The sequence below is a fragment of the Anopheles moucheti genome, chromosome 2, assembly GCF_943734755.1.
Source record: "Anopheles moucheti chromosome 2, idAnoMoucSN_F20_07, whole genome shotgun sequence".
Lineage (NCBI taxonomy): Eukaryota > Metazoa > Arthropoda > Insecta > Diptera > Culicidae > Anopheles > Anopheles moucheti.
This window is the reverse complement of record NC_069140.1, coordinates 49,484,933-49,512,417: the sequence shown is the minus strand read 5'-3', so window position 1 is coordinate 49,512,417 and position 27,485 is coordinate 49,484,933. Positions and strand designations below refer to the sequence as shown.

The window sequence follows — 27,485 nt, the reverse complement described above, 5'->3', positions numbered from 1 at the left end:
CACTAAGAGGCGGTGCGCTGTTGTTGGCGGCTTTCGCTCAACTGAAGCCTTCCGGCACAGTACCAGCGAATTGGAGTCGACGTCGCCAAGGCGTTAATTGACCCGGTGAGGCAGCGGCACGGTAAGTGGTGGTACGCGCGACCCATCTACGTGCTTGCGTGCGTGCGTGTGGTCAACGCGATCGTGCTTGATTGTTTGGTAGCGGTTCGCCGATCTGGTTCGGGCATCGTTCGGCTTTTCGGGATGTTCTGTCGTGTCCGGTGTGCAGGTGCTCACACCGCTTCATCTGCCCACTGTGCGTTGGGGGCAACACGCGTTCAAATTTAAATGCGTTTGGCCCATTGCATTGGTTCGCAGCCCACCGATTAGTGACCGTTGCAAGGTTGGATCGCCGACACCCTCGGCTCGGAAGTACGAATTAGATCGGTACATAGATGGCCTCACTCGTATTAAATTCATTCGCAAATCCTTGATCATCGCCGCCGGCTGGTGGTGATGTGAAAATAACTATTATTTTGCAGGCGACTCCTTTCGAAAAATTTCAAAACATGTTTGAACAACCCTGGCTACGAGAGCGCGAAGTACGCTTTCGGAACCGGCAGACGAAGACACCATTAGATAAGCTCTGTGAGGATAGTGCGCGCGGTGGCGATAGTGCGAATCAGCTGTGCATCGTTACCGAATGCGTTCGAGCGTTATTTTTTGCGATAGGTCAAGATAAAAATGATGGTCAGGTTTTGTTTTTTCTCCCAATTCCTAAATAAAGCAATCTTGTGTAAGACACGCAGCTCATTTCCGATGTAGTTAACGGAGCATCACGATCACCCCGCGGACGTTCGATTAGATGTCGGAGAATGTTTAATGGATACATTTGTTAGCAGTTTCTAAAATGGTAGGAGGTTCCTTGATGGCAACGCACGCCAAAGTTTGCAATTTGCTGTTCGATGCGAACACGCTTACCGTATTTCAGGAAGATGGAGCTTGTAATTAATACAGGCAGGTTGTCTGAAATTTTGACTATCTACCAATACCATTAATTCAATGTATATTTGTGGGGGTAGAATCCCCAAAAATTTTAGGATATAGAAATTGAAAAATAATTCATAGAATTCAAAAGCTTTTAAAATGTTGGATTGAGTAAAGACTTTATAAAAATGTTTGTCTTATGGAAATCGTTTGGAATTCAATGTGGCTAGGTGGTTCCATTTGTCTTTCTACGGTATATTATTAGCCTCTCAGCAAATATTATGCCCGATCGATTGTCTTCAATCTCAAGAATGGGATAAATTTGAAATTCCTTTTCAGTCCCTGTTGCTTGTAGTTATTAGCAATCCAAATAGCTTCGGTAGCCAAATGTCCTGGGGAAAACAGACATAGAGCTCCTTATTCAGCAGTTCATTGGCTTCAAAAGCATTTATTTATTGGTGTCAAAATACATGCGATAACTTATGCAATTATATCATATTAAACTTTTCCAAGAGTAAATCAACTTTTCATATTAATTTCAAGCTATATTTGATTTCAAGCTTTCTATTTTGAATTTTCATGGAAAATGTTTTGCACTTCTAGAAGCTTTTACTATTTCAATTCATCGTTCTGTTTAATCGTGTTCTGGTAGTCCACGTCGACAGAGGAGGCGTGGTAGGCCCAAATTGGGATGGAATGATGGTGTTGATGCATTCGCCTGAAAGGCCGGGATAATGGATTGGCAGACGACGGCGCTCGACCGTGAGCGGTTTAGAGGACTTCTGCCAAGACCGCGGAGCGAGTATAAGTAAGTACGAACAGGTTTGACTTAGTAAAAGTTAGATTAAGATATGTTTACTTTTTTTTTCTTCAGCCGTTTTGGCAAACATAATATGCCAAATGTGTATAAAAATTCACATATAATGAATTTTAAACAGCCAAAACATGATATTTGGTACTACAATTTAAAATATGTGGTACATTACATTAGCAGATGTCCACCAAATCAATCATATTAAATGCAGTGATTTTATCAAAAATCTTATTAAAAATCAAACAAATATCTACAGTTCATTTTGGACAAAAATATTTCGAATAAATTTCTACTCTCGAAAAGAAACGCATAATTCAACATTCATACATGAACAATGTATTGATCTCGTATGGGAAAAGAAAAGGTCTATGAAGTGGGAGGATTGGGGGAATCGATTAATTACTATCCTATTGGTGGAGACGGCCCTTGGTAGCTCAAGGGCTAGCAACTAATATTTTTTAAGAAGTCTTTTGAGTTGGTCTAGTATGGATGCAGGTGATGCATTTGGTAATTGTGCCGATCTTCACACGGCAGGACCGGTTCATTATTAAAATTATCTCCCGTAGCAAGGACTGACTATCCGGTTACGTGGTAAATTAAGTCTAGTAAGCCAGAGAGGACAGGCAAGGCCTAGAAAGTCGTTACGCCAAAAATAGAGAGAGAGAGAGAGAAAGTATGACTGAAGTTGGGGCAACCTGGTGGTGTATTTGGTAGTGGCGCCGGTCTCCACACGTCAGTACCGGGACAAAATACCATTCGGAACAACAACCCCGTACGCTGGACATTATGGATTTATAAAGTCAAAGAGAGCCAAAAATGACAAGCCTTAGACCTCATGTTGTCGAGGAAATATTTTACTTAAAGAATCGTTTTGTACTGCAAAACGGAAATTGTAAATCACATACACCGTTTGGATTTCTATTGGTATTCGACCTTCTGAAGATTCCTCCAATTTTTTATGTCTTCATATCTATCTAAACATTTAAAGAACTCTTTGTTCGCTTCATTCCAATGGTTCCAATCTGGCTGCTTTTCTAACTGAGTTATATTTGGATGAAAAGCGTTCCAAAACATATTCGCAGGCCAAAGTTGTAAATCAAAAAATATATTAAGCTCGATGCATAACTTTGTTCAACATCAAGGTCGTGGAGCGATTGTTTCTATTCCCCTCATGAAACCTTGGAACTTGAGGTGCATCTGAACATCCACCGCCAGATTTATCTGACCAGATTGTTGATACTTAAAACATGAACGAATGATTTCATTCCACTGCATCTTCAATTAATTTCACTTTCGGTTTCCGGGATCTTTAAATAGCTTACGTTGAATTTATCAACTCCAGTCTCACTGAAGTTGTACAAACGAGCAAACTTGAAGAATTTCAGAAAGTATTCCACAGTTTATTCACACGACACATCGTTCGACCAACCGATTGGTTGCATAATCCCCAAAAGTAAGCCAAATTACCTTTACCATTCGCTTGATTTACAGTAGTTGTCGTTCAATATCGGACACCTGATTTACGGAAAGTTTTTTTTTTCAGAAGAAAAGTTTTTTCAGAAGCGTATATAATTTTGTCTATATGCATAGCTGCAACTGCCACCTCTTCCCATGAAACTTCCTAGTAACCATTTTTCCTATATATATATAGTGGTTATTCTGTAAATGATCGGAATGTTATTACGATCGTAGTAGAATCGTGAAATTTGTGAAATACTTCATGAAATTTTGCAACGAAACATTTCCACTTCGAATCGGAACCTTATGGCGAGGGAATAAAAAGCTGAAGCCAACAACATGTATGGAAGATTGAGGTGTTTTTTTTACGATTTTTACGATTGAAGTCGTAAAAACGCTCTCCTGAACGCTGTTCCGATCGGTAAAGTTCCCGAGCAGCTCAGGCTAGCGTGAACTCACATCGTAAGCATTTATTTTTCTATTCGTTCGAATTTTTAGTGTCCAATTGTAAAGTTTTTTTTTTATGTACACCGTGTTTAATTACTAATTTATAAGTTTTTTTACTGTTTCATTATACAAAAATTAAAAAAAGTAAAAAGATTCAAATATCTGTTTTTGCTATGAAGGAACGGTCCGGATGGAATTCTGTACCAGTCCTGTTGCGGGGACCGATACCGCTAAAAAAAATGCACCACAGGACCGCTTTAATTCTGTTTCTGCAATTAAAATTCTGTTTCTTTTTCACTAGCGGATTGTATGACTAGCTTAAAGCACTTTAAGGGAAAACCCGTCCCGAGTTCGAAAAAGAACGATAGTATTATTGACAGTTTGAAATTGAACAAATGAATGCTTAAAAAATTGAGTTTTTTTATAATTCTTTTCTTATTTTTTACTGTTATATAAATGCTTTACTTTCTTCCAGGATTGTGTTATGTATATCCATGGTCTTGATTTAGTGGAAACGTATGCTATTTTTAAAAAAAATTAATTCTCTCATAAACTCAAGTTACAAAACGCAACAAACGGACGCAACAAAATTCAAACTTCGATAACACACCAATTGGAGATAAAGCCGATCGATATGTAGCCTGCATCATCCGCTCACGGTTACGCTCGATGTGGGTGAGCCATGGCGCTAAGTCAGCCGTGCCCATTCGGTTTTAATGACCCAAACCGTAATATTTATCACAAGGAAGCTTGGCTAGGCATGATTTGAATTTGATTAATCTCCCGACGAGCTTTGCTTGAAACAAAGCCTGTGATACGTGATGGTTGGCACGCTTGCGTTAAAAAAAAAAGTTTCATAATGGCTCAATGCAGCGGACCGACGCTTCGTGGTGCATTTTTATCTCGACGTCGTATTTATATGACTTCTTTTCAAATGTCGTACCAATTGTCCGTTGGAAAACAAGACAGTGTTTCATGGTGACTTAGGGATTCAGTGTCACTGCTAGATTTAACCCACGATTGGCCGACTTTACACAAAGTTCGCCCAGCAGGGGAAAGGTGAATTGTGTTTTAGGCTTGCGTGTATCACTAGCTCTCCAGTTGACCTTAGGTATTAAGGCGATCATTGTTTTAAATCTACGCGCCAGCCTCTGCATAGCTTTTTGCCGGCAAAGGGGTTTGGCGTAGCGACGATTTCGCATCACTATTCGCTGCCCAAATGTAAAACGTCCCAGTTGGTCAAGGTTTGCGCACCGGAAGATCACTGTTAGAAGTGTGTTATTTTGGCAGTTCACAATAACACGACCACGTTTGTAAACAGTCCAAGAGTAACTGTTCGGAATGCGTGGACGAATTAGGTGCTTCAAAAGCGGTTTGCCACAGCATCTATTAATCTTCTAACCGACGACGGGAAAGCGACAGGTGATTGAACAATCAGCCAGAAATTTGTGTGTGGTTTTACAAAATCCCTTGTTGGAATGACTATGATGCAATGACCCCAGTCAATCAAGCGCTATGGGACACTCTTACTCAAAGAGTCGCCGACTGAAGGTTATTCCGTTTGTCGCTTACATTCTTGTAACATAACTCCGTTACGTGACGCGAATCAAGATCGCAAGAGGTGTTAATGAGGTTTGTTACTTCCTCGTAAATGCGTGTGACCTTATGCGGACTCGCAATGTGCTATCTGCACAAATATTGACTCGACTCATCGTTGGACTGATGGGAGAGAATTACCACTGGCGGAGGTATATAGTGACTACGGTTAGAAGCATGTTTAGATAAAAGTGAATTGATTAGCACGATTGTCATTTTCGTTCAAAACTGGTTTTGAGAGGAATGTGTGACGGGATTAGATAGGTAGCTTTTCTTCTCGCAATTTCAACAGTGCATTAAATTCGCTGTTGTTGCTTCCTTGTTTGTGTTTTACGTTGTGATGATTTTCGTTGAAACTAATGAGATCAATCTTACTTTAAATTTTAGCTTAACTGATTTATATTTTTTTCCGGAACATTCCAAAGAAACAATCAAACAAAATTTATACTATTTTTGCTTGACCTAAATTCTCAGAAACAGATAATGCTTTGAAGCCGGCTAAATGTGAAAGTTTACTGAGTGTTTCGTTAGTACATCGGTTCCACACAACAGGAGCGGTACAAAATCCTCCAAAATCCGAGTCTAACACAAGGAATTGATTCGGTTACGCGTAAATCAACTCAAAGAAAGTCAGAAATGGTAGGAATCTTTGAAGTTAAGTCACCATAGAAGAAGATGGATAATAAGTGACGGCTAAGCTATTAAGAATATCATCCAAGCGATTTGTAAATAATTTTTAGTAACAGTTTCACGCAGTCAAACCAAACTAGTCGAACATAATGATCACGACAAAACCTAAAGTCTAATGTGATTTGTAGTATTCGATAGACAGAGCAAAGCCTGCAATTATCTCAATATATGTACTAATACGTGGAAATGAACCAAGGGCATCTTGTAGGATGCATTCTAAGCTAATATACTCGTGGAATTAAGTATAAGGACACCTCTTTTTACACGCGTAACTAAACGAATGTCTTACGAAATTATTTAATCGATAAACACTTATTTACTTGTTTTGGAGAAGGTTACTGGCTTCAAATTAAAAATCTATATCATATTTACATCTAAAATGTAGAGTAAAATAGCTTTTATAACTACACAAATGTAAAACAAAATTTCGGGGAGATATGGATTGAGTTTGCGATAGAAATAGCAATTTTAGTCCAACAAAGCGAAAAGTGTTCTTATACTGATTTCTCTGAGTATATACAAAATATTATGAATTACTTTGCAATAGAAACCGACTCAATAGTATTTGTAGAATATTGTGTTACTTGAATTTAAAATATTGACTTTATCTCGGTTTTAGCTAAATTTTAATGTAGAAAAAAACTTATTTCCACTAATGTTTTATACGAGGCATAGCGATTTAACAGATACAGCCTCAGCCACTAATAATATGCATAATAAATTATGAGTATTTTTTACCCATTGAAAAAGAGAATGCTTATTTTAAATATTCAATATATTCAAATCAATTTTTGAACTTCAAATCTCTATAAAAAAATAATTTGTCTTCCATTTTCTTGGTGGTCTCATTCTTGTTAGCGTTTGTGTTATCTTGGATGTGTAAACTATTTACTTAAAGTGTTAACTATTTTGCAGATTTTCATTAATATTTTGTACTTTTAAAAAAATAATGTTGTATTACTCAACCCAATATTATCGATAATTTTAATTCTGAACAATCGAAGGTAAAGTAGGTATTTAATTACAATATTCTTTAGATTGATGACGGCACTCTTTTTGAATGTGGTTACATGGTTTGAGTATTTTGGCATTGAGTATTTTCTATTTTTCACTGTTACTATTGGTAATTCACAGGGCGGCTAGTGACAAAATTTTAAACAGACATTTAAATGTTAAACATTTATCACCATAACGACTTCCCAATTTGATTGGCTAGCCATGATAAATCAAAGTCTGAAAAGAGACAATCTGGCAACAGCATTTGCGTCATGCACGGATATTGCGACGCTGCAACCAAACAAACAACAAAGCTTGTAATTACGATGCGATTAGAACCATCAAACAAAGTTTTCTACAATAAACAAGTGGTTGAATGTGCTAGTTCTTCGTACTGTCTAGCATGTGACTAGAATCGAGGGTGAAGTGTGAATTTTCTAATCATCTGTTCACAGCCCCCTGTGAGGATGGATCGCGCCACCGGCTTGCAAATATTTGATTCTCACTAATTCCTCCGTTGATACAGCTTAATCTACACTTCACGGACTAGTATGCAAAGCAAAAAGACTTGATGGCATTCAAATTTACACAAATTCACTGAACGATAGCTGCGCACGGATACGGATGTACGGTATGAGACGCACGCAACAGATATCACTTTACCGGCCCTCGGCACTGTTAACACACAAACGTGAAATGACCACCGAAGCACTTAGGTACACTTACTTGAGATGATGGAAGTCGTGCATTTCGGAACTACCGAGTACCGGTAGATGGTACCCGGAATGATCCACCAGCGTGTCCATCATGACGAACGAGAACCACAGCACGAATGTCAGCACGTGGCTGCTCATGATGGCCGGCCCTATGTACACCGGAAGCAGATCACTGATGATGAACTCGAACGGATGCGCGTACATGGCTGCCCACGCCACCGGGGCGGACCACTGATGGTGCTTCTTGTGGACACGTTTGTAAAAGAAGCTCGAGTGCAGTAACCGGTGGCTGTAGTAGAAGGTAATCTCCCAGAACACGATGCAGAACAACAGGTCACGGCAAATGATGGGCAATGATGGCAGGATGCGCGGATTCGGTGTTTCAAAGAACACGAGCTTACGCATCATAAACCCAAAATAGGTCGTCGGGACACCGTACAGGAATTGATTTCGTAGCACCACCTTCACCAGGTATTTACACCGATCCCACTCCAACGGTTCGTTTGCACCTGGCTGGTTTTTGAACTTTCGCAGCGACTTTGGCCAGTTGGTAAGATCCATCAGCACGAACAGTCCTCCGACGAGCCAGAAGAAGGAATACGTGTATATCGTCAGGAAACCAACGTACAGCGTCACGTTGTCGTCACCTTGAAGAAAGCCAGCGAACGAAAGAGGGAGATGAGCGTTAGAAAGAGCGAAGATGGACCTTTACGTCTGCGGGAAGGTCGATATTTATCAATCGGGTCAACCGTGTGCCCGGGCGACGATTAGGTAACCGTGTGGATGACGCCACATGCCCAACCCTACCGATGCGATCGAGAAAACTGTTCCACGTCTGGTTGAACCACAGCAGCAGCGGGCCTTCGGTATGGGTGTCGGGAAGCTCGTGGCCACTCGCGAACGACGCGTTACCGTCCGCGACGGGGGCCATCCACGGTGGGACGAACGACAGGTTCATCTTGGACGCGAGTCTAGGGAGAGCGCTAATCAATCCGTCCTTGCGTAGACCGACCTGTAGCAGAAACGTCACGTTTCGATTGGAATTGACACGTCCAGCGCCTAGGACGATCGGCGATTAACTGACTGCGCTCCGTCGATCCGGGGACGATAAAAGGCTTCTAGCCCGTCGGGGTGGTTGATCGCAATACAAATCACGGACGATGGAGGGCGTCAGCGGTGGCCCAGTGCTTAAGTGGTGTGCCGAAAATAATCGTCACTTATTACTCACGTACCAAAACGTCGTACGCAGGGGACAAACACGACTTACATGGGGTTGTGTTCTTTTGCAGCATCTTTGCATCTTCTGTTGGTCACCGTGCTACTCCCACCATGATCGTTTCGGAAGTTCACATTCGGTGTTTTGGGCAGTGGCGAGCAAGTGACTGCGACTACCATCGGCCGCACGCTGGTCAGATAGGTACGATGGTGCCCGAATCGATCCTTGAATCTTCAGTCACTCGAGCAATATTTGCATACCCAAAATATGGAATATCAATGACATGCTTCGCCAGCAAAACTGGGGGGTAGCGTGCCGGGTCGTTTCGATGGGCTGTGGAAGATATGCTGTGGTTAAGGACACGGTTGCTAGGATGCTGACGGTATTATACGTCGAACATCAGCAGTGCTGTGCTTATGATATGCAAAAGAAAACGACAAGAGCAATCTTAACGAGTAGGGGGAAAACGCGTCCCCTCGCTGATGACTGTAGCCTGTTTGGTAAAACAATATTTACTTCGCCAAATATCGACGACACCGGCAAAGCGGTTTGACGGTCAAGAAACGGCACGCTGCCGATTGTTTTGTGTTTACACGGTTTTGTTGAATGATGGAAAGTTCGTCCGTTTGCTCACGAGTGCATGATCACAAAACACAAGCCGAAGTGACCCCTTGACGTTAGTGTTTGACATACTGTTGGGCCCTCTATTTGCGAGCTGAGTACATGCGTGTATGCTTTTTGGTGAAAATAGTGATCAATCCAATAGGCGATAAGCTTGATCGCTTGATTTGACCGGTTCAACGAAATGTCGTCAATGCGTTTGGATCAACCCTATCGTGAAGGTCAGCGGGATGCGGGTAACGGCCATTGCGGATCGTCGTTCCCTTGCCGGATTGTGCGCCGGTAGTCGCTAAGATTGGTTTGTTGACGCAATGTACGTTTACTACTTTAACGAGTAGTTTTATCTTCGGCTATCGCTGCCGGTGCTTGGGAAGAGCTGTGCCAAACTGTTGCAAAGCGGTACGAATGATGGCTCTTTTTATTCGTCATTTGAAATGATTTGAGGTTTTATCGATTGGTTTGATTGGCCGCACTGGTGCCGTTAATTGCCCGCGAACTTGTCTTGTTCGGTTCGGCCAGCGGGTCGGACAGAAGTGCTTCCTACCGCACAAGCTTTTATTTTGCGCGGTACGGATATTTAAGGGACATGACTGTGAACTTCTTGTCGAAGTTTCTACCATCTTCGATTTATCTTGAAGGCGAGGTCGTGGCGTAGTATTAGCTTTTTTGGAGTTGTGTAATGATCGGTTTGGAACATCGAAAAGAATTTGCGATGAGAAAACACAAATTCCAAGCTTCCTTTCCTCGCAAAGGTGAATGAAATTAATTCAATTATCTGAAATAAGTTGGAAACTATTAGCAGCTTGTTAATTAAAACGGTATTAGCTAAAGTAAGTCAAATGCATTTTTGTCAAATCATCATGTGATGATCGGTTTTTTTAAAGAACAGCTTCACGTTGAAAGATAAAAGAGGTGACGATCCCATGCTATGTTTGTATTATGTGTTGTTTTAAGCTGAATAGAAAACGCTCGAATCTCAAGTATGAAGAAGATGAGATGACTTTTCCGCGTGGACCAGTTTGTGTTGATGCTAATGAAAATAAACATGTGCCATGGTGAACGGGTTGCACGCTGAACTATTCCGGGTTGAATCCACCAATTTGAGTGTTTGATTTATCTTCACATTCTTCACACGTCTCGTTGTACCATTTTTTTACTCCTTAAATCAAATATGTTTTTGAATAATTCTGTAAGTTTGTTGTTTAAGCGAGATGCAGGTTTTCAGATTATGATTGATTTCGTAAGAACTTGGATTTATTAGTATACGAGAAATTAAATAAGGTACAAGCTTCTATTAGTGTATATGTTGAAGTTCATAGTATATGAAGTACCAGAAAAAACATATTTCTAGTAAGAGTTATTGAAATATTATTTAGTTGATTCGTGTTCATTCATATTTATACATTTTATATTCACATATCAGCAAAACTCACCATATGATCGTAACATAAAATTATGTTTAATGTAAAATATGATTGTGGTCCACATCAGCAGAAACACATGCAAATTACGTGTCAATTAAAGTTGGTCGAATGAAATTCGCTGAAGGTGAAAATGGCACTTGTCAAATTAACATTTTTTATTTCTCCTGCCAATACTAACCATTACTTGGCAAAAACTATCGACGAGCAGGTGAAACCAGGTTGAATGTGTTATGCATTAGTAGTCAGTGATAATTATATGCTAGCCAAATCAGGGCCTGAGGAAATGTAAACCGTCTGTTAAATCTTGCTTGTCTTAAAAATACTATCTGGGTCATATGTTCTTGATATTGTTTGTTCCATTCATGGCTTAGCACATTTTGTTGATGTTATCAACTTGTCAATCGCTCTCCAGGAAGTAAACGGCATCCATCGCAACACGAATCGATCTCTTATTAACTTTTTAAGTTCACTGCATCCAGGCCAGGGAAGTATCTTTTTGCAGTAAGCTTTTTGCCATCTTTCTAATGGGGAATTACCTATCATTTTGACGTTCATCACCAACACCTTATCTGGTCTGTAAAGCTGTTTAATTTGCTTGTGATTCTACATGCTCTGCTGATTCACACCGTCAGAGAGAGTTCACCAAGGAAGCACCATTTGACAATATCATAACCGTCCTTTGACGCCACAGCTTAAAAATGTATGTATAGAAATGTATCAGCGTGCATTTCGTAATTTGCGTGTATTTTTATATTAAGAAGTTTTCAGAGTCCTACAGAGTCCTACGAGTGGTCGGGGCTAATGATTGTGCCATCATATAAGAATATTTTCTCCAACTAACACTAATTTGTAGCCGATACCTGTTACAAACAGGTTCCTTGTCTTTAGGTTTCAAGCTATTAATCTAATCCCTGAGTTCTTAGCTTTTTGACTGACACATGAATTTATCAAGACAAGGAATGCGTTTTTTCGTGGATTATTGGATCGTGTCAATATTTATTTTTGAGAAATACTTATTTCATCTTTCAATGACGTATGACATATCTATTTCCCTAATCTTCTGTTGCCTCAATACATCATTTTATCATTAAATGTTTTTGTTTCGCTTAGCACAGCCTATCGTTAAGCTCATTTCCGTTGTATAACAAAATAAATAGATAAGATTTGATAATAGATGTAATGCAATTGAAAACATGTGTTTGGGTTTGAAATTTCGCACTCTGTGAAACTTGGCTATCGGAAGACATAAATCTAACCTTCCCGGGGTATAACATAATCCGTGAAGACCGAATCTCCAGGGGTGGGGGGGTATTGATCGGTATAGGAAAGAGTCACAGCTTTTCCAGAATACCAACCCCAAACCAACTATGTATTGAAACTGTCGCAATAAAGGCAAAACTTGGGGGTCTTCACGTGACAATTGCATCTGTTTATATCCCCCCGATAGCCAATAATGAAAAAGACAAAATTGAAAAGTTCAAAAAGGATCTTGGAAATTTAGCAACGGACTTGCCTGGACCGCTTTTGATCCTGGGAGATTTTAACTCCCATGGAATCGAATGGGGGAGCGATAAGGATGATATCCGCGCTCCCATCATTCGTGAGTTTTGCGACAGGTTTGCGTTTTCTATCCTGAACTCAGGAGAGGCAACTAGGATGCCGACGCCGAAAAGTAGAGCAAGTGCACTGGATCTGTCTCTATGTCCTTTAGCTATGGCCCTGGATTTTAGTTGGAAGGTCATCCAGGACCCTATCGGAAGTGATCACTTACCGATAGAAATTTCCTATGTCAAGGGATGTCCAGTTAATGCAAACCCCGTCAAATGTGACTTGACGAGGAACATTGACTGGACAAGATACGGTGAATTAGTAGCCGTTTCGCTTTCTCTTGTAGGAGAAAATTTGCTCCCAGTAAAGGAGTATGAAAATCTTGTCTTAATAATAAACAAGTGCGCCCTTGAAGCTCAAACAAGGGGCATCCACCAAGCAAGGAAATTCAAAAGACCTCCCACTCCTTGGTGGGACAAGGACTGCCAAGCGGCTTTTAACAAGAAGCGGAAGGCATTTAAAGCCTTCAGAGACACAGGTTCCAGGTCATTATATGACAAATATAAAGGACTGGAGAGATTGTGCAAAAACCTCCTGAAGGCGAAGAAAAAGGGTTATTGGCGCCAATACGTCAATAATCTTGATCCTTCCACTTCTCTAAATTCGCTTTGGAAAATGGCTAGAAGGATGCGAAACAGCAACAACACCAACGAGAACGAATGTTTTTCTGGCGAATGGCTTAACGAGTTTGCTCACAAGTTTTGCCCCGATTTCGTTCCAGCGCAAAACTTCTTCCAAGATGCGCCTGGTAGTGATCCAATGTTGGACTCACCATTCACCATGATGGAGCTATCTCTGGCTCTTCTTTCATGCAAAAATTCGACCCCAGGTCTGGACCAGGTTAGTAGCAAACTACTTCAAAACCTACCAGACGTGGGCAAGAAACGACTGTTGAGAATCTTCAACAATATGTTGGAACTCAACATCGTCCCGCAGGAATGGAGAGAAGTGAAAGTTGTCACTATTTTGAAGCCTGGCAAACCGCCATCAAGACACGACTCATATCGTCCGATATCTTTGTTGTCGTGTCTGAGGAAACTCCTAGAAAGAATGATTCTTTTCCGATTAGAAGAATGGTTGGAATCCCACAACCTTCTTTCAAATACCCAGTTTGGTTTCCGTAAAGCTAAGGGTACTAATGACTGTTTAGCGCTTCTGGTAACAGAAATTGAACTTGCTCGTGCTCGCAAGCAAAACATGGGGTCTATTTTTCTAGATATACAGGGGGCGTTTGATTCAGTTTCTCCGCACAAACTGAGCCAAAAATTGCAAACTGCCGGGCTGGGACCAAAATTGAATAATTTCCTATTCAATCTTTTGTCGGAAAAAGCTATGAATTTTAACAATGGTCACGTTCAATTAAAACGAACCAGCTACCATGGACTGGCACAAGGGTCCTGTCTGAGCCCCCTGCTATATAATTTTTATGTGAGTGAAATAGATTCTTGTCTAGCACCCAACTGCAGTATTAGACAATTGGCAGACGACGGCGTCATTTCAGTCGCTAGCAGGGACGCCGTCGAAATACAACAGGCTTTACAAACCACTCTGGACAATCTTGCCGAGTGGTCCGATAACCTTGGTATCAAGTTTTCTACAACGAAAACTGAAATGGTAGTCTTTTCTCCTTTTAGCGACACCGAAAAAAATAGGGAGAAAAGACTATATGAACCCAACATTGATGTACCGTGCTGCCCTTCCTGAGTGCTACAGTTCCATTGTTAGTACGGACTCCTCGTTGCGTGAGGAGATCAAGATCATTCCCCATGATCTTCGCCCGAGGGTTGTGCCGGGCATTTTTGTGAATAAGTACGGCCATATTGACAAAATGAACCAGTACTACACTGATGGGTCATCCTCTGAGGAGGGCACTGGCTTCGGTGTTTTTAGCGAGACGACCGAAGCATTCTTCAAATTGAGGCAGCCGTGTTCCGTGTTCACGGCTGAGCTTGCCTCAATTTTTTACGCACTATTGTTAATAGCAGCGAGTCCCCCGGATCAGTACTTCATATTTACAGATAGCCTCAGTGCTATTGAAGCACTGAAAACTCCAAGGGCTGTTAAGAGCCAAGACTATTTCGTAGTTAAAATTGTTGACTTGCTCGGCTCAATGTTTAACAAGGCGTTTAGAATATCGCTAATTTGGGTCCCTTCTCATTCGGAAATACCTGGTAACGAGAAAGCTGACTCACTGGCCAAAACAGGCGCCTCAGAAGGCGTTTTTTACGACAGGCCTATCTCAACCCAAGAATTCCTCCGTTCGCCACAGCAACTTTTCCTGTCAAGATGGCAGAGCATGTGGGAAGCGGACGAATTAGGGCGTTTCCTTTTCTCGATCTCTCCGCAAGTGTCCCTGCGGCCTTGGTTTGGTGGGCTCCCTGTAGATCGTGCTTTCATTCGAATGATGTCCCGACTCATGTCGAACCATTTCGCTTTGGATGGACATCTACAGCGTATTAATCTGGCAACGTCAAAGGTATGTGGCTGCGGTGTAGGATTTCACGATGTGGACCACCTTCTGTGGTCCTGCGTGGAGTTTGAAACCGCCAGACCTTCCTTGTTGGATGCGGCCGGTATAATCGGAAGGCTCCCGGGTACTCCAATACGCGACATTTTGGGGTGTAGGGACCTCAAGTTTATGAGGCTCATTTACTGCTTTGCGCGAGATAACGGACTTATCCTTTGATTCCTGTCCTTAATTTCCATTGTTCCCATATCCCTTCGTAGTCCATCTTTTGTTTTTTGTTGTCTTGTGGATAATTGTTTGTGCCACTTTAAGCCGATGAGGAAGCAGTCACCTCCAAGGACAACGCCAAAACCACTGGAAGGGAGGCAGACTTATTGGTGTATACTTGTAGTCCGTCTCTAACCCATCTGCTGTCTTGTTTTGTTCTAGTTCCGTTAAGGGTCGGCCAAAGTCGAACGTAGTAGGTTGTTCCAGTGAAGAGTGGCGCAATCACCCATCAACCACACCACGAACACAGAACCTTTCAACACAGAAACCACTATACATCACAACAACCAAAACAATAGCCCTGGATCTATACCATCACACAAAACAATAGGACAACAGACGTATCACATACAACAACGATAGACAAACGACAAACAACATCGAAATACACCAACTACCAACACAACCGAGCATGCCCGGGATAAGGTAAATCGCAAGGAGGAAATGCCTTGTGACAAAAAATTGTTATTTTCACTCAACACAAGCGGTGTTGAAAATACGGCATTGCCGTCATAATGGAATCTAAATAAATAAGATTTGATAATAGATGTAATGCAATTGAAAACATGTGTTTGGGTTTGAAATTTCAAAACAATTAATATATCACATGTGTCCTAACACAAAAATATTACTGTTTGTTGAAAAATGTAAGCAAACTTTGTGAACAATCTGGCGGAAAAATAAAAATAAATTTAAAATAAAAATTATATTTTAGCACTTACACACATTACAATGAGCACTGAAGCTCAGCATAATTTTAGTCATATTTGTAAATTTGTTAAATTGTGAACAATACCGAACGCGTGGTCTACTGAACTGTCCAACGCCAACCAACATCAAAATCAACTTACCTGTAGAATATGAAAAACGATCCTATCAAAATATCAAACATATTTCTTTTTATACACTACGCAAATACTGAACGCCTTATACTGAAACTACCATCAATTCTACGCAGCAAACGTTAAAAGTAATCCTTTACAAAGCTACACATTGATGAGTATAACAACGGCGAAAGGTTGCTGAAGAAAAATGACTCTGTCGACAATCATTTCTTTCCAACCATTCATCATCAATGCGGGTTGGATATTTCGGTATTTTGCAACGCTGCTGCGTGAGCCAATGCCATCAGAATGCCGTCCTACAACCAAACGAAGCAATGTTACTGATTCGGTAGAAGGTCTTACAAACGCACGTTTGAAACGTTTCGTTTCAACATACAGAGTGATGCTAATGATCGTTAAATTTCGGAGAAAATCCATCAAAAGCAAATGAAGTATAAATCAAGAAGTTTTCATTTTCTGTCGTATTATTGATTTGTACTGTACACATGCTGGCGTCACGTTTTTTTTCACATGATGACATTGCAGCGAACTGGTTGTATTGCCCTATAAACAACTATTTTAAACTTGACTATCACGCAATAAGATTAGGACCCTTACACAAATACATTTTTCACCCTGCTCAGTTAAACCTATGACCGTTAAAAAACGGCCCATCATCGTTTGGATTTTGGTAAGGCGCAGTCGAATGGCGAGAGGCAGAACAAAAAGGTGCGTCCTACGGAGAGGACGCTCACTTGTCCGGCACTAGCTCCCGCGCTGATTGAAACCCGATGATGCGGTTATGCCTCTGGAACTGTTTCTTCTTCCGGAACTCCGAGTCCGTACCGTGGAACCAGTCCATCCATCCGTACAGCCCAAAGCACTGATTGAATCTGTGAAGGTGGGGTCATGATTAGCGTGAACAGTTCCAACGGTCAAGTGCGATCGGTGCGCAGTTGCTTACTTGAGGTGATGGTAATCGTGCGATTCCGGACTAGAAAGGAACGGCAGATGGTATCCGCAGTGATCCAGCACGGTATCCACCATAACGAACGCAAACCAGATGGCGGTGGTCGAAACGTGACACTTCATTACGGCCGGACCGGCAAACACGGGCAGCAGATCGCTGATGACGTACTCGAACGGATGCGCATACATGGCGGCCAGGGCCACCGGTGCGGTCCACTCGTGGTGCTTCTTGTGCACATACTTGTAGAAGAATCGCGAGTGTAGTAAACGGTGGCTGTAGTAGAATGTGATCTCCCACAGCGTGATACACACGGCAAAATCACGCACGATCGTAAACGCGGACGGCAGTGCCCTCGTTGGTGGTATTCCGTTACGATTGAGATTGAACGCAATGTAAGCCGTCGGGATACCGACCACTGTTTGGTTGAAGAGCAGCGTTTTCACTAGCTGCCGAGCCACAGTCCACCATTGTGGTAAAGAAGAGAAAAACAATACAACACATATTGATTAGCGGTCGTACTAACTCACTACTGGCTCACTCCTATACCTTCTTGAACTTTTCCCAGTCTAGTGGCTCGTTCATGCCTGGCTGGTTTTTGTACTTGCGCATAAACTTGGGCCACTCGGTCAGATCCATCAACACAAACAGTCCACCAAGTATCCAGTAGATGGCGTTAGTGTAGAATGTCAGCACCCACACGTACAGCGTCTCCTGGTCATCTCCTGCAGCGAATAAACACCCAAATTATTGGCACCGTTTTAATCTGTACCTTTCAACGTAACATCTCGCACACTGCACAAGGTCACTGGTGGTAACGGAATACACTTTCGGGTCTTGGCCACACACTACAACTTACCGATCGTATCCAGCAATGCGTCCCATTTTTCCACAAACCATTCGCGGGTTTCATTGCCATAACCCAATGCCAACGGAGTAGGTTCGTAGAACTCCATCCTAGGCGGATTTCGATTGCGCACTGAGTCGTTGGGCCGGGCTGTTCGGGTGGACAGCCGTATCAAGAGACGAAAGCACCGGCTCTATGACAATGTACGTGAGTTTGCTTTGCTTAAATCCTGTTCACCGAATAAAAAAAATCACCAAATCCACACTGACAGTGTTGTGCGCTCCGTGGTTCAACGAGAACTGCAAACGATTCTGGTGAAATGGTGAATATCTACTGCGGTACGGTGCGAAAAAACCACACGGCACGTGTTTAGCCCGTATCCACCTCTTTCGTGGGGGGCCAAATTCTACCACCTCCGTGCCGGCGTACCGGACGTCAAAGCACAATTATCGAAGTGGGAGAGTAGTGAAGTTCACACCTCAAGATCGCTTGCAAATAGTGTGGTGCTTGGGTAATGAGGTAATTGAACGATGACGAATGGGCACGAACCCATCCAGTGCGGCGTCCGAGGCATACCGAGCCTGCGTAGTGAGCGATTGCGCTAGGTACGGTCGCAACAACTTCACAATGTGTGCGAGAATTGCGCATCATCAACACGCGCTGCGAGGATCACGCGGAATCAGATGAAGCTCCGAAGGGGTAGTGTGTAAGGACTGGTAGACGTTGTTTGTTAGGACGCTTGTGTTGATCTGCTCTTGCTCGACGGCCAAACAATGCCATCGGTGCGATGGTTACCGGCCTGTTTGCCGTTGTATCATGTGTTGCTCGCCCATAGTCACCGAAATGCAATGAGCTTAAAACTTGCAGCAACAACTTTCGGAGGTTTATTGGAGTGAAAGTTGCCCATGGCCCATTAAGGTGGCGCGTTCGGATCGTGCGCGTTTTAAGGGCTAGGAAGTACTTTTTGGTAGGTTTTGTTTTGCGAGCGAAGTACACGAGCTGGTGGAATATTTACGCATCGCATTGTCGAGTACATATTGTACAGGTGCAAATTTTCCACCATTAGGTCATCCCTCTGGCTGCTGTGGGTATTGGTGAAATAGCATACACTTGGGATTTACGCTTTGTGTTGTTAGTTAGCAAGTCAGTTAATGGAAATGGTGGCATTTGGATTTTTAACCTTTCTATCTTTCGCCGGACAGGTTTTGTGCTCGGTGTGATGTAATTTCGATTAGCACAGGACGCTTGTTGTGCTGTGCTTGTGTTGCTGTGCGGGGTAGGGTTAAATTTGGCCGCAAATTTTAATGGAAAGTGATTGATGGATGCCGGGTGTATAGTGCAGGTGTGCGGTACTACTACTGTAGCAGTGAAGGGAGAACTTAATTACGATAGCTAATGTGACTATTGTTTCTTCCAGCAGTGCTGTGTCGAATTCACAACTCGTTTTATTTGGCTCTCAAATCAATCGAGCTCCAAGCTCGATGACCTTGACGCTTCAGTAAGCATCTTTCTTCTCAGGTGTTTGAAGATGAGATGTTACAAAGGTGTAACAACAATGATTTAGAGCTGCGTAAATGTTTTGAATTCGCAATAATCGTCTGCATCGTTTCGCTTTCTTGTTATCAACCAGCGTTTGAAACGGGTTTATATTGGATGGTATTTTTCATATGTACAATCATCAGGCTAGATTAAATAAAACGAGCTGCAAAGGTGACATTTAAACAAGTTCTGGGGTCTGCAGACATAGAAAACGAGTCAATTTTAAATCTATTGTTTAGAAAATCGTCAGTACAACAGTTTTCGACAAAGGTACTTTAATCACATGCGGAGCGATTGTAAATCATTTTATGGATCCTATTGTATTGTACAGAACATGAATTAATGTCTTGGTTATGGTTGATTATTTACGCCATGGTTTTTAGTCGTTGGAATACTCCTTCCGTGGAACCTTGCACAAGGACTATCATTGTTATCTATAGAGCCGTGTGATCGTAAAAATAAGTCCTAACTGAAGAATTGCGTTCGGAACAAAACTCAACGGTTCAGAACAGGTTCTGGCAAATGGTTGCGCGTATTACCGCATAATGTAGCCAACCATTTAAAGGCCGGTTTGCTTTTTTTTGTGGCATTCGCATCATCATTCGGGCAAAACCATTATTAGAAGGTATCTTCAAATTGCAAAAGAATAGAAAGACTTCAATGCCCGGAAGGTGTACATAAGAGACGAACCCCTCTCTCTCTTTCTAATTATTCTCCCTCTCTCTATCTTAACCTGTTTCTCCGTACAGATTTGTGGAGCAGCAATAATGTTTATAGCGATCTATGAAAATAAATGCCAGTACGCATTCGAGTAGACATTGACCCAGCCCCACAGCAACGCACTGTAGCTATGACGATACGGCGACATTTAACGACGGCACTGACAGTGACGTATTGTTTGGTTTTTTTTCGGCGTGCGGTAAACCGGTTTCCCAAATTTTGAGTGCGAACAGTTACTTACAATTACAAGAAGGAGTAAATATTGAAGAAAAAAAAAACAGCAAAATATACACAATATTTGAACGTTGTTTGGTGGGATTTTTGAAAAAAAAAATCACACAGATATAGTGTAAAATCATTAACAAAACCTTACGATGGCCAAAAATGTAAGTTATTGGATGCGATACATGGTGTTCGGTGCGCGTTGATGCCGAACATCGGACTGCTGGGTTTTCTGCAATAGAATCGCCACAAAGTCGTGCAATGCGTATTAACGGTTCAACTACTACGTTTGCTTTTAGCGCGAAATCATTCAGCTACACCTCGGTCAGGCGGGCGTACAGATGGCCAGCGCTTGCTGGGAACTGTACTGTCTCGAGCATGGTATCTATCCGGACGGGATGTTTTGTGACTGCTCTATCTACGAGGACTGCAGTGCGTTCTTTAGCTGTGATCGGTCGGGACAGTGCGTGCCGCGTGTGCTGCTGCTCGATCTGGAACCGTCGGTCGTAGATGAAATCCGGCTCGGCACCTACCGGGAGCTGTTTCACCCAAACTCCCTGCTGACGGGTTGTGAAGATGCCGCAAGCAATTTTGGTCGCGGCCATTATCGGTTGGGCCAGACGATGATCGAGCCGGCGATGGATCGGATACGAAAGCTGTGCGAACACTGCTCATCGCTGCAGGGGTTTATGATGTTTCACAGCGTTGGCGGTGGGACGGGGGCGGGTTTGGGTACGCTGCTGCTCGAACGGCTCGGCGAGGAATTCGGCAAAACGTCCCGCATGGAGTTTGATATCTTTCCCTCGCCGAAGGTTTCACCGGTGATTGTGGAACCGTACAATGCGATACTCGCGTCGCATGTCGCCATGGAGCACAGCGATTGCACGTTCGTGCTAGACAACGAGGCACTGTACGACGTGTGCGAACGGAACCTGAACGTTCGCGAACCGACCTACACGAATCTGAACCGATTGGTTGCGCAGGCCGTATCGTGCATCACCGCCTCGTTACGATTTTCCGGTGCGATCAATGTCGACCTGCTCGAGTTCCAGACCAACTTGGTACCGTTTCCGAGGATACATTATCCTTTGGTGACGTACGCACCGCTCGTACCGGGCAGTACGGCTCGCCACGAGCAACCGACCACGGCCCAGCTCACGTACGAGTGCTTTGAACCATCGAACCAGCTCGTTAAATGCGATCCCCGGACGGGCCGGTATATGTCCTGCTGTCTGCTGTACCGCGGCAACATTGCACCGATCGAAATCAATCGCGCCTTGCAGGAGATGCGATCGAACCGCTCGATCCGATTCGTTGACTGGTGCCCGACCGGGTTTAAGATCGGCATAAACTTTCAGGCACCGGTCGCTGTACCGGGTGCCGATCTGGCACGTTCCAACCAAGCATGCTGTATGCTGTCGAACAATACCGCCATCAAATCGGCGTGGACGAGGGTCGCCGACAAGTACCAGCGCATGTACGATCGAAAAGCATTTTTCTATCATTATCTCAATGAGGGTATGGTTTTTGGGTCGATGGGGAGGGGGAGAGCAAGTTCCGATTGTAAATGAAATTAAACTCACTTTTTTCCATCGCTAGGCCTCGAAGAGCATGACCTAGCCGAAGCGATCGAAAACATAAGGACGCTTATAAAAGATTATGAGGAAATTGAAAAATAGCCACTGGTCATCGTTAGCGACACGAATGCATATTTGCCGCAGCCATTACGCACGTGAAGAACCCTTTAAAGCTGGCTGCACCTTGCCATGGCTCTATTAAACTTCCGGCTGTATCGACCATGGTGCGTTGCATGGTGTTTGCTCTGTGCGTCGCAGTGACCTTACCGGTCGTGCCGATGGTACGCGCCATCTGTACGGCTTCGATATCGGCCGACAGTGTTCGTTCCTGTGCGTTCAACCCTCTGCTGCTGCTTGTCGAACGCTCCGGTTGGGTACTGTCCAGACAGAACTGCGGTGAATCGGTTGGCGCGGAAGCATTCGAGGTGCCACCGGTTGTATACTTCGACTACACTGAACCAGATCATCTCTACACCGTGGTGTTGGTGGCCGAAACTATGCATCGCAATCCTTCCGATAATGATCCCACGGACAGATCGTTCTATTTGCAGTGGCTCATCGTAAATATTCCCGTGAGTAGCGCGTTGCTTACTTCAACGCAACGAAAGGTGATAAAAGTACATTTGCGTCACTGGTGACGATAAAACAACCCGTTCCGGAACTTCAACAAAACATTTGAAGGGTTCCTTTTTTGCTCACCCATTCTCATTCCAACCCGAACGGCCGTGGCACAAATTGCGCAAGCCAAACAGTGATCAAACGCGTGGCGGCAAATTGTTAGCTTTAAAGCAACGAAAGTCACATTTTACCCAAAAAGGGCTTTTTACCGATGGGAGCTGATCAAACAGGCACAGCAAATGATGCCGCAAGAATCACGATCTTTAATGAGCTGCCGAAAGATGGTGTCCGGTTTGCTACCGTTTATCGGGGCCCCGGATCGGGCACCCGGACACATCGGCCGCCGATGTCATTGTCCGTCGACCACACGTAAGCCCGGGCAATAAGTGTTAAGTGCAACGCACCGAAAACATCATTAAAACTGGAAACCGGCCAGCGTCAGCTTGTGTAACGAATGTTGCCCGCCCGTCCTGGCCTGTTGACAGTGCGCATTATGCTGCGCCGCTATTGTCCAGCGTTGACAGTAAACATTTGCCGTAGCATTTAGTTATCAACCTTATGGGAGTTTGGGTATTGTGTTCGTGTTTTGTTTTTAGCGCATACATGCCTGATTACGGCACGGTTATGGCTTTATTTCGGGGGGCGAACAATATCTGTGCAGTTTGTACACACCGTGCAATGTTGGTTTGGGGTGCTTTTTATCGTGCAAAAAAGCACGAAAAAAGAAGCAACAAAGCTTCAGCGGATAGGCCAAACATAGCCAAGGTGATGAAATAGATATTCCACGCGAGCGATGCGATAGATTATTCATAAGATGAGCGTCGTTTTGTTTGATCACGCTAATGGTTTGCCGTTAGTTGGTAGTACTAATTAGCTGCTGTTATTCAATGGTAACGCATGTGGTTTTCCTCATTGCACTTACAATCCATAAGGTTTAGCTAAAGTAATGTTTCATTTAAAAAATAAGAAAAAAATCTTCCACCTTACTCACATACTCACGCATTTTAAAAGAATAGTTAGAAATAACGGGTTGACAAGTTATTTTTATGGGGTTCTCATGACAATGATCGCGTCATCACCGCAAATGGATGTGCGGCGCAAATTGTTAACATTCAAGTGGCCACCACTGTCCAAACAATGGCGTAGACCACGCGAGAACAAATAGTGGCCAAATAAAAAAAACAACCCATCATTCATCTAAGCCCACCGACCGAAAAACGGTCAATGCGAAATGGTCACGATCTTTGCTCCTTTACTTGCTTGATGGAAACCTCATTTTCACCAATGGAAACGTGAAAGTGTATTGATGCTGACGTATTGAATATTCACCGAATTGACTTCGGCATGACCTTCAACTTGAACACATCGACGGCCGAACATGTTGGTGGCCGCACGCAGTTTCGATCGATAGAAAATTTTAAAAAGAAGCATGAGATCAAATCATGCAAAGCCCTCGACGCTGCTTGGCATCGGTAGAAGGGATCAAGTGGATGCGGACGGAAAGGAAAACAAAAATCATTACACACAGCCATCACGGCGAAGCGGGTCGGGTAATTATAGCACTCGATCATACGCTGTTGTTACGATCTATGTATGCGGTGTGGGTAAGGCCAGCTGGGAACGGAATCTGACGTTTTCAGTTCAGTTCTTGTGGAACACGTTTCGATTTTGAGGTTCCAGCATGGAGGAGTGCAAAACAAAAAAAAACGCACACCAAACATCGAAAACATTGTTCGCCCTATCGTTGAATCCGACGCCGACGTTGACGTTCGTTTCAGCCTGTGGCAGTGTTGTTTTATGAGGATGGGACGGTTCGATCGTTCAAGGAACTTATTATTTTCGAAGCATTTGTTTTCTGTACAACCACTTCAGTCGGCCACTTGGCAGCGTGCGATTGTCGTCATTTGCTGGCGTCAGCGAGCCGGTGGCCTCACCTTTACCCGTGGCAACTTCCGGTGGGGTTGCTTCCGTGACACTTTGGCACGGAATTCTGTTTTGACGGCGACGGTGTAGATAGTGTGCTTTTACCCGTGCGCAAAACCATACCGGCACGACGCGACAAATGTAAATATTTGCTATCGGTGGAAGCGACTAGAGGTGACTTTATCGCTCAATAAGAGAGAGAGCAGCGGCTTTTAGCTGATCGTTTAATTGTTATGCAGTGTGAAACACAAATTAATTTTTATTTGTAATCATGCGTACAATGTGTAAATTTATTTGGTACATTCAGAATGGGAAAATAGTGATCTAAAGCATTCTTGAAAAAATTCCCACATCAATTGATTCAGAAAAGGCGTATCGTAAGAAGTTCGCAATCCACCTCAATTAGTCATGTGGTGATGAATAATTTTATTGAAAAATCATAAAAATTTGTCATAATTTCATTTAATATAATTTTATTTGTATTACTGTTGCAAAACCTAGCTTGCGATACCTATCGGTTATTATAAAAAAAATTAAATGTACAAATACAGAATATTATGTGAATATGTTTTTTATTATGAATATTATTTTATTTATATTTCCATTATAACGGCTTTTGCCGTATTATCGACACCGTAGTGTCGAGTGGTGTAAAATTTTACAAAGCATTTCCTCCTTGCAATTTGCCTTCTCCCGGTCATACATACCCGGGTAAATTATGAATATTGTGTGTACAAAAAAATAATTGCACTAAACAGTACAGTAAATATCTAATAACTTCACTCTTTTTCATGTAATTTCATTGTTGTTAAAACCATAAGCTTCGAGAAAATACTTTGTTCTGTGTTATATTCTATGGAAATCGCTTAGAATGATTTGAACATGGAGTTGAAAGGAGAACATGGAGTTTAATGGTGGCGTTTATAAATCACATTTCAGAATTGAGCCTTCCAAATTTAATATTCTCCTTGGCCTATAAAGTAATGTCTGTTATATTTTGGCTAGCTAAACTTATTTTTATGAGGAAGCCGAATTTTTAGGACTGGCCAGCTGAAATTTAATTTGATTCGTTAACTTGCACGGATAACAGGGAAAATACCTAGGAAACTTCCGGAAAATCTAGGGCTTTTGCAGTTGAACCATGTTGTTTTATTTACAGAATTATTTATACAATCATTTCACTTTCAGACCCTTTTCGTACGATATGAAATATGTCTAGAAAACGTTTAGAAATTAATAAGTTCTAAAAAATTGATCCAATTGAACTTTCAACTTTAATTTTCTTCCAAAACAAATATAACATATGAAACATATAACAAAAGTATCATATAAAATATGTTGAATGATCCATTTGCTCTAGTTCATGAAGGAATTGGAATAATTGTAAAATTTACAGTTTTATAAGCGGAAAGATGATATTTTAATATTAAAAAAAATATATATTACAATATACTATGGTAGTAGAAACAAATTTAGCTTGATATATCAGAGGAACAAAACATAAAACATAATTTTCTTATGAGCAGTTTGCTTGTCGTACACTGTGCTGGTACTAAAAGATATCCGCCTAAATGTATGCAATAGTGAAGTATTTTCAAATATACGCTTTGCATACATTCTTGATGATCGTGCTGTGTAGAGGATTGTGCACGACGAAGGCAAGTCTCAGCACACGAATCCTTTACGAATAGATAGATTCTGTTATCCGCCTTCCAAACCAGAAGAACCTCGAACGAATAATTTATTAGCTTTTTAAAGATGTTATAACAGTTTTCTGTGCATAAATTATATCTTAGTTAGAGTAGTTAAGCTTTAATTATTATTTTTTTGTTTCAGGAATCATCCCTTGCAAATGGCATGAAGTACATGGATGGCGACACAATTGTGGGTAAGCAAATGTGTCATCCTGTTTTACACTTAATGTCCTTCCCAGCAAGCTTTTCATACTTTAATCTTTTCCGCGACGAGCACGACATGAAATTAACTACATTGTTGCCATTCTTCGATTGATTCGAGACATCTTTTGCTAATGCTTGGACTTGTTTCCTTTTGCGCTAATGCAGATTATCTATCGCCTATGCCACGATCTGCCGATGATGATGGCGATGTTGATGGGCAACCGACACGCTACGGATTGTATCTGTACGAACAGGTTTACGGTACGATTTATCCACCGACACCGAGCACCAGGGAGTACTTCAATTTGGATGGTTGGATCAGCACAATCTATCCCGAGGCAGCCCTCTGCGGTCCGGTTGCATCGATCGGGTTCGGAGTTTAGTAGGCAGCGTCAACGATTCGTAGTGGCCCCTCGGCAGTCCGGATAAATTGTCCGTCCTATCGAATGCAAATATCTTTCTCCGACGAGGCTGGTTGTCTTTGGGGTCCTGTAGAGCAGTAAGAATTGAGCGGATTGTGATCGGTTTCGCCGCAGCCAAAAGGTTTCGGTGGTTTTTATTTACTACCACAGAAGAACGAAATGGTAACACAAGATAGCGATTTCAACCTGAAGCAAATATAATATCTCGCTAGGCACAATTTATACGATCATCTGGTGCATAATTTAGCTTCAAGTAGTGCAGCGCTTACGTGCGACCAGGCAACAGTCATATACACGTGTTCGTTGCTACACCGGAGACGATAAACTAGCAGTAAATAAACGAACAGATTTCCTTCTTTCAGCTGTGCGAATTTCTCCAAAGTCCTCCAAAAAAAAACTTCACTCCCGATCGACAAACTGAAGATGATAGTTGACCATTTTTGTGTGGGTCTTGGTTGGTGGATGTGCATTTTGTCTTTGCTTTATCCGGCTGGAGTTCCGAGGTGTGTTGTTCAGCATGGAAGGAAAGAAATTGTACCACGAACAACACGATGTTGTCGTCACCCTTCCGGTCTTTATCGCAAACTACGTGCCCCTCAATGTGTTCATCAGATATCTCCGTTTGTGGGAAGGAAATACAAA

At 42.5% G+C, this 27,485-nt stretch overlaps 4 protein-coding genes across 4 annotated transcripts; 2 read left to right on the top strand and 2 right to left on the bottom strand.

Annotated features, from left to right (window-relative positions):
• Positions 1-7,689: 7,689 nt before the first annotated feature.
• LOC128310137 (fatty acid hydroxylase domain-containing protein 2-like) lies at positions 7,690-8,641 on the bottom strand. Its single transcript, XM_053046701.1, has 2 exons — positions 8,491-8,641; positions 7,690-8,330 (listed from the first exon to the last, which is right to left on the bottom strand). The coding sequence occupies exons 1-2, from the start codon at positions 8,639-8,641 to the stop codon at positions 7,690-7,692; spliced, it is 792 nt and encodes a 263-aa protein (XP_052902661.1).
• A 7,942-nt stretch (positions 8,642-16,583) lies between these two features.
• LOC128296702 (fatty acid hydroxylase domain-containing protein 2-like) lies at positions 16,584-18,213 on the bottom strand. The gene is made up of 4 exons (XM_053032171.1): positions 17,937-18,213; positions 17,627-17,802; positions 17,075-17,526; positions 16,584-17,003 (listed from the first exon to the last, which is right to left on the bottom strand). The coding sequence occupies exons 1-4, from the start codon at positions 18,031-18,033 to the stop codon at positions 16,862-16,864; spliced, it is 867 nt and encodes a 288-aa protein (XP_052888131.1). The 5' UTR covers positions 18,034-18,213; the 3' UTR covers positions 16,584-16,861.
• A 2,344-nt stretch (positions 18,214-20,557) lies between these two features.
• On the top strand, positions 20,558-22,084 carry LOC128298645 (tubulin alpha chain-like). Its single transcript, XM_053034415.1, has 3 exons — positions 20,558-20,569; positions 20,705-21,923; positions 22,005-22,084. Exons 1-3 carry the CDS (start codon positions 20,558-20,560, stop codon positions 22,082-22,084), a joined length of 1,311 nt encoding a protein of 436 aa, XP_052890375.1.
• Positions 22,085-22,203: 119 nt separating this feature from the next.
• On the top strand, positions 22,204-27,053 carry LOC128298646 (uncharacterized). The gene is made up of 3 exons (XM_053034416.1): positions 22,204-22,554; positions 26,360-26,411; positions 26,587-27,053. Exons 1-3 carry the CDS (start codon positions 22,204-22,206, stop codon positions 26,802-26,804), a joined length of 621 nt encoding a protein of 206 aa, XP_052890376.1. The 3' UTR covers positions 26,805-27,053.
• Positions 27,054-27,485: the final 432 nt, after the last annotated feature.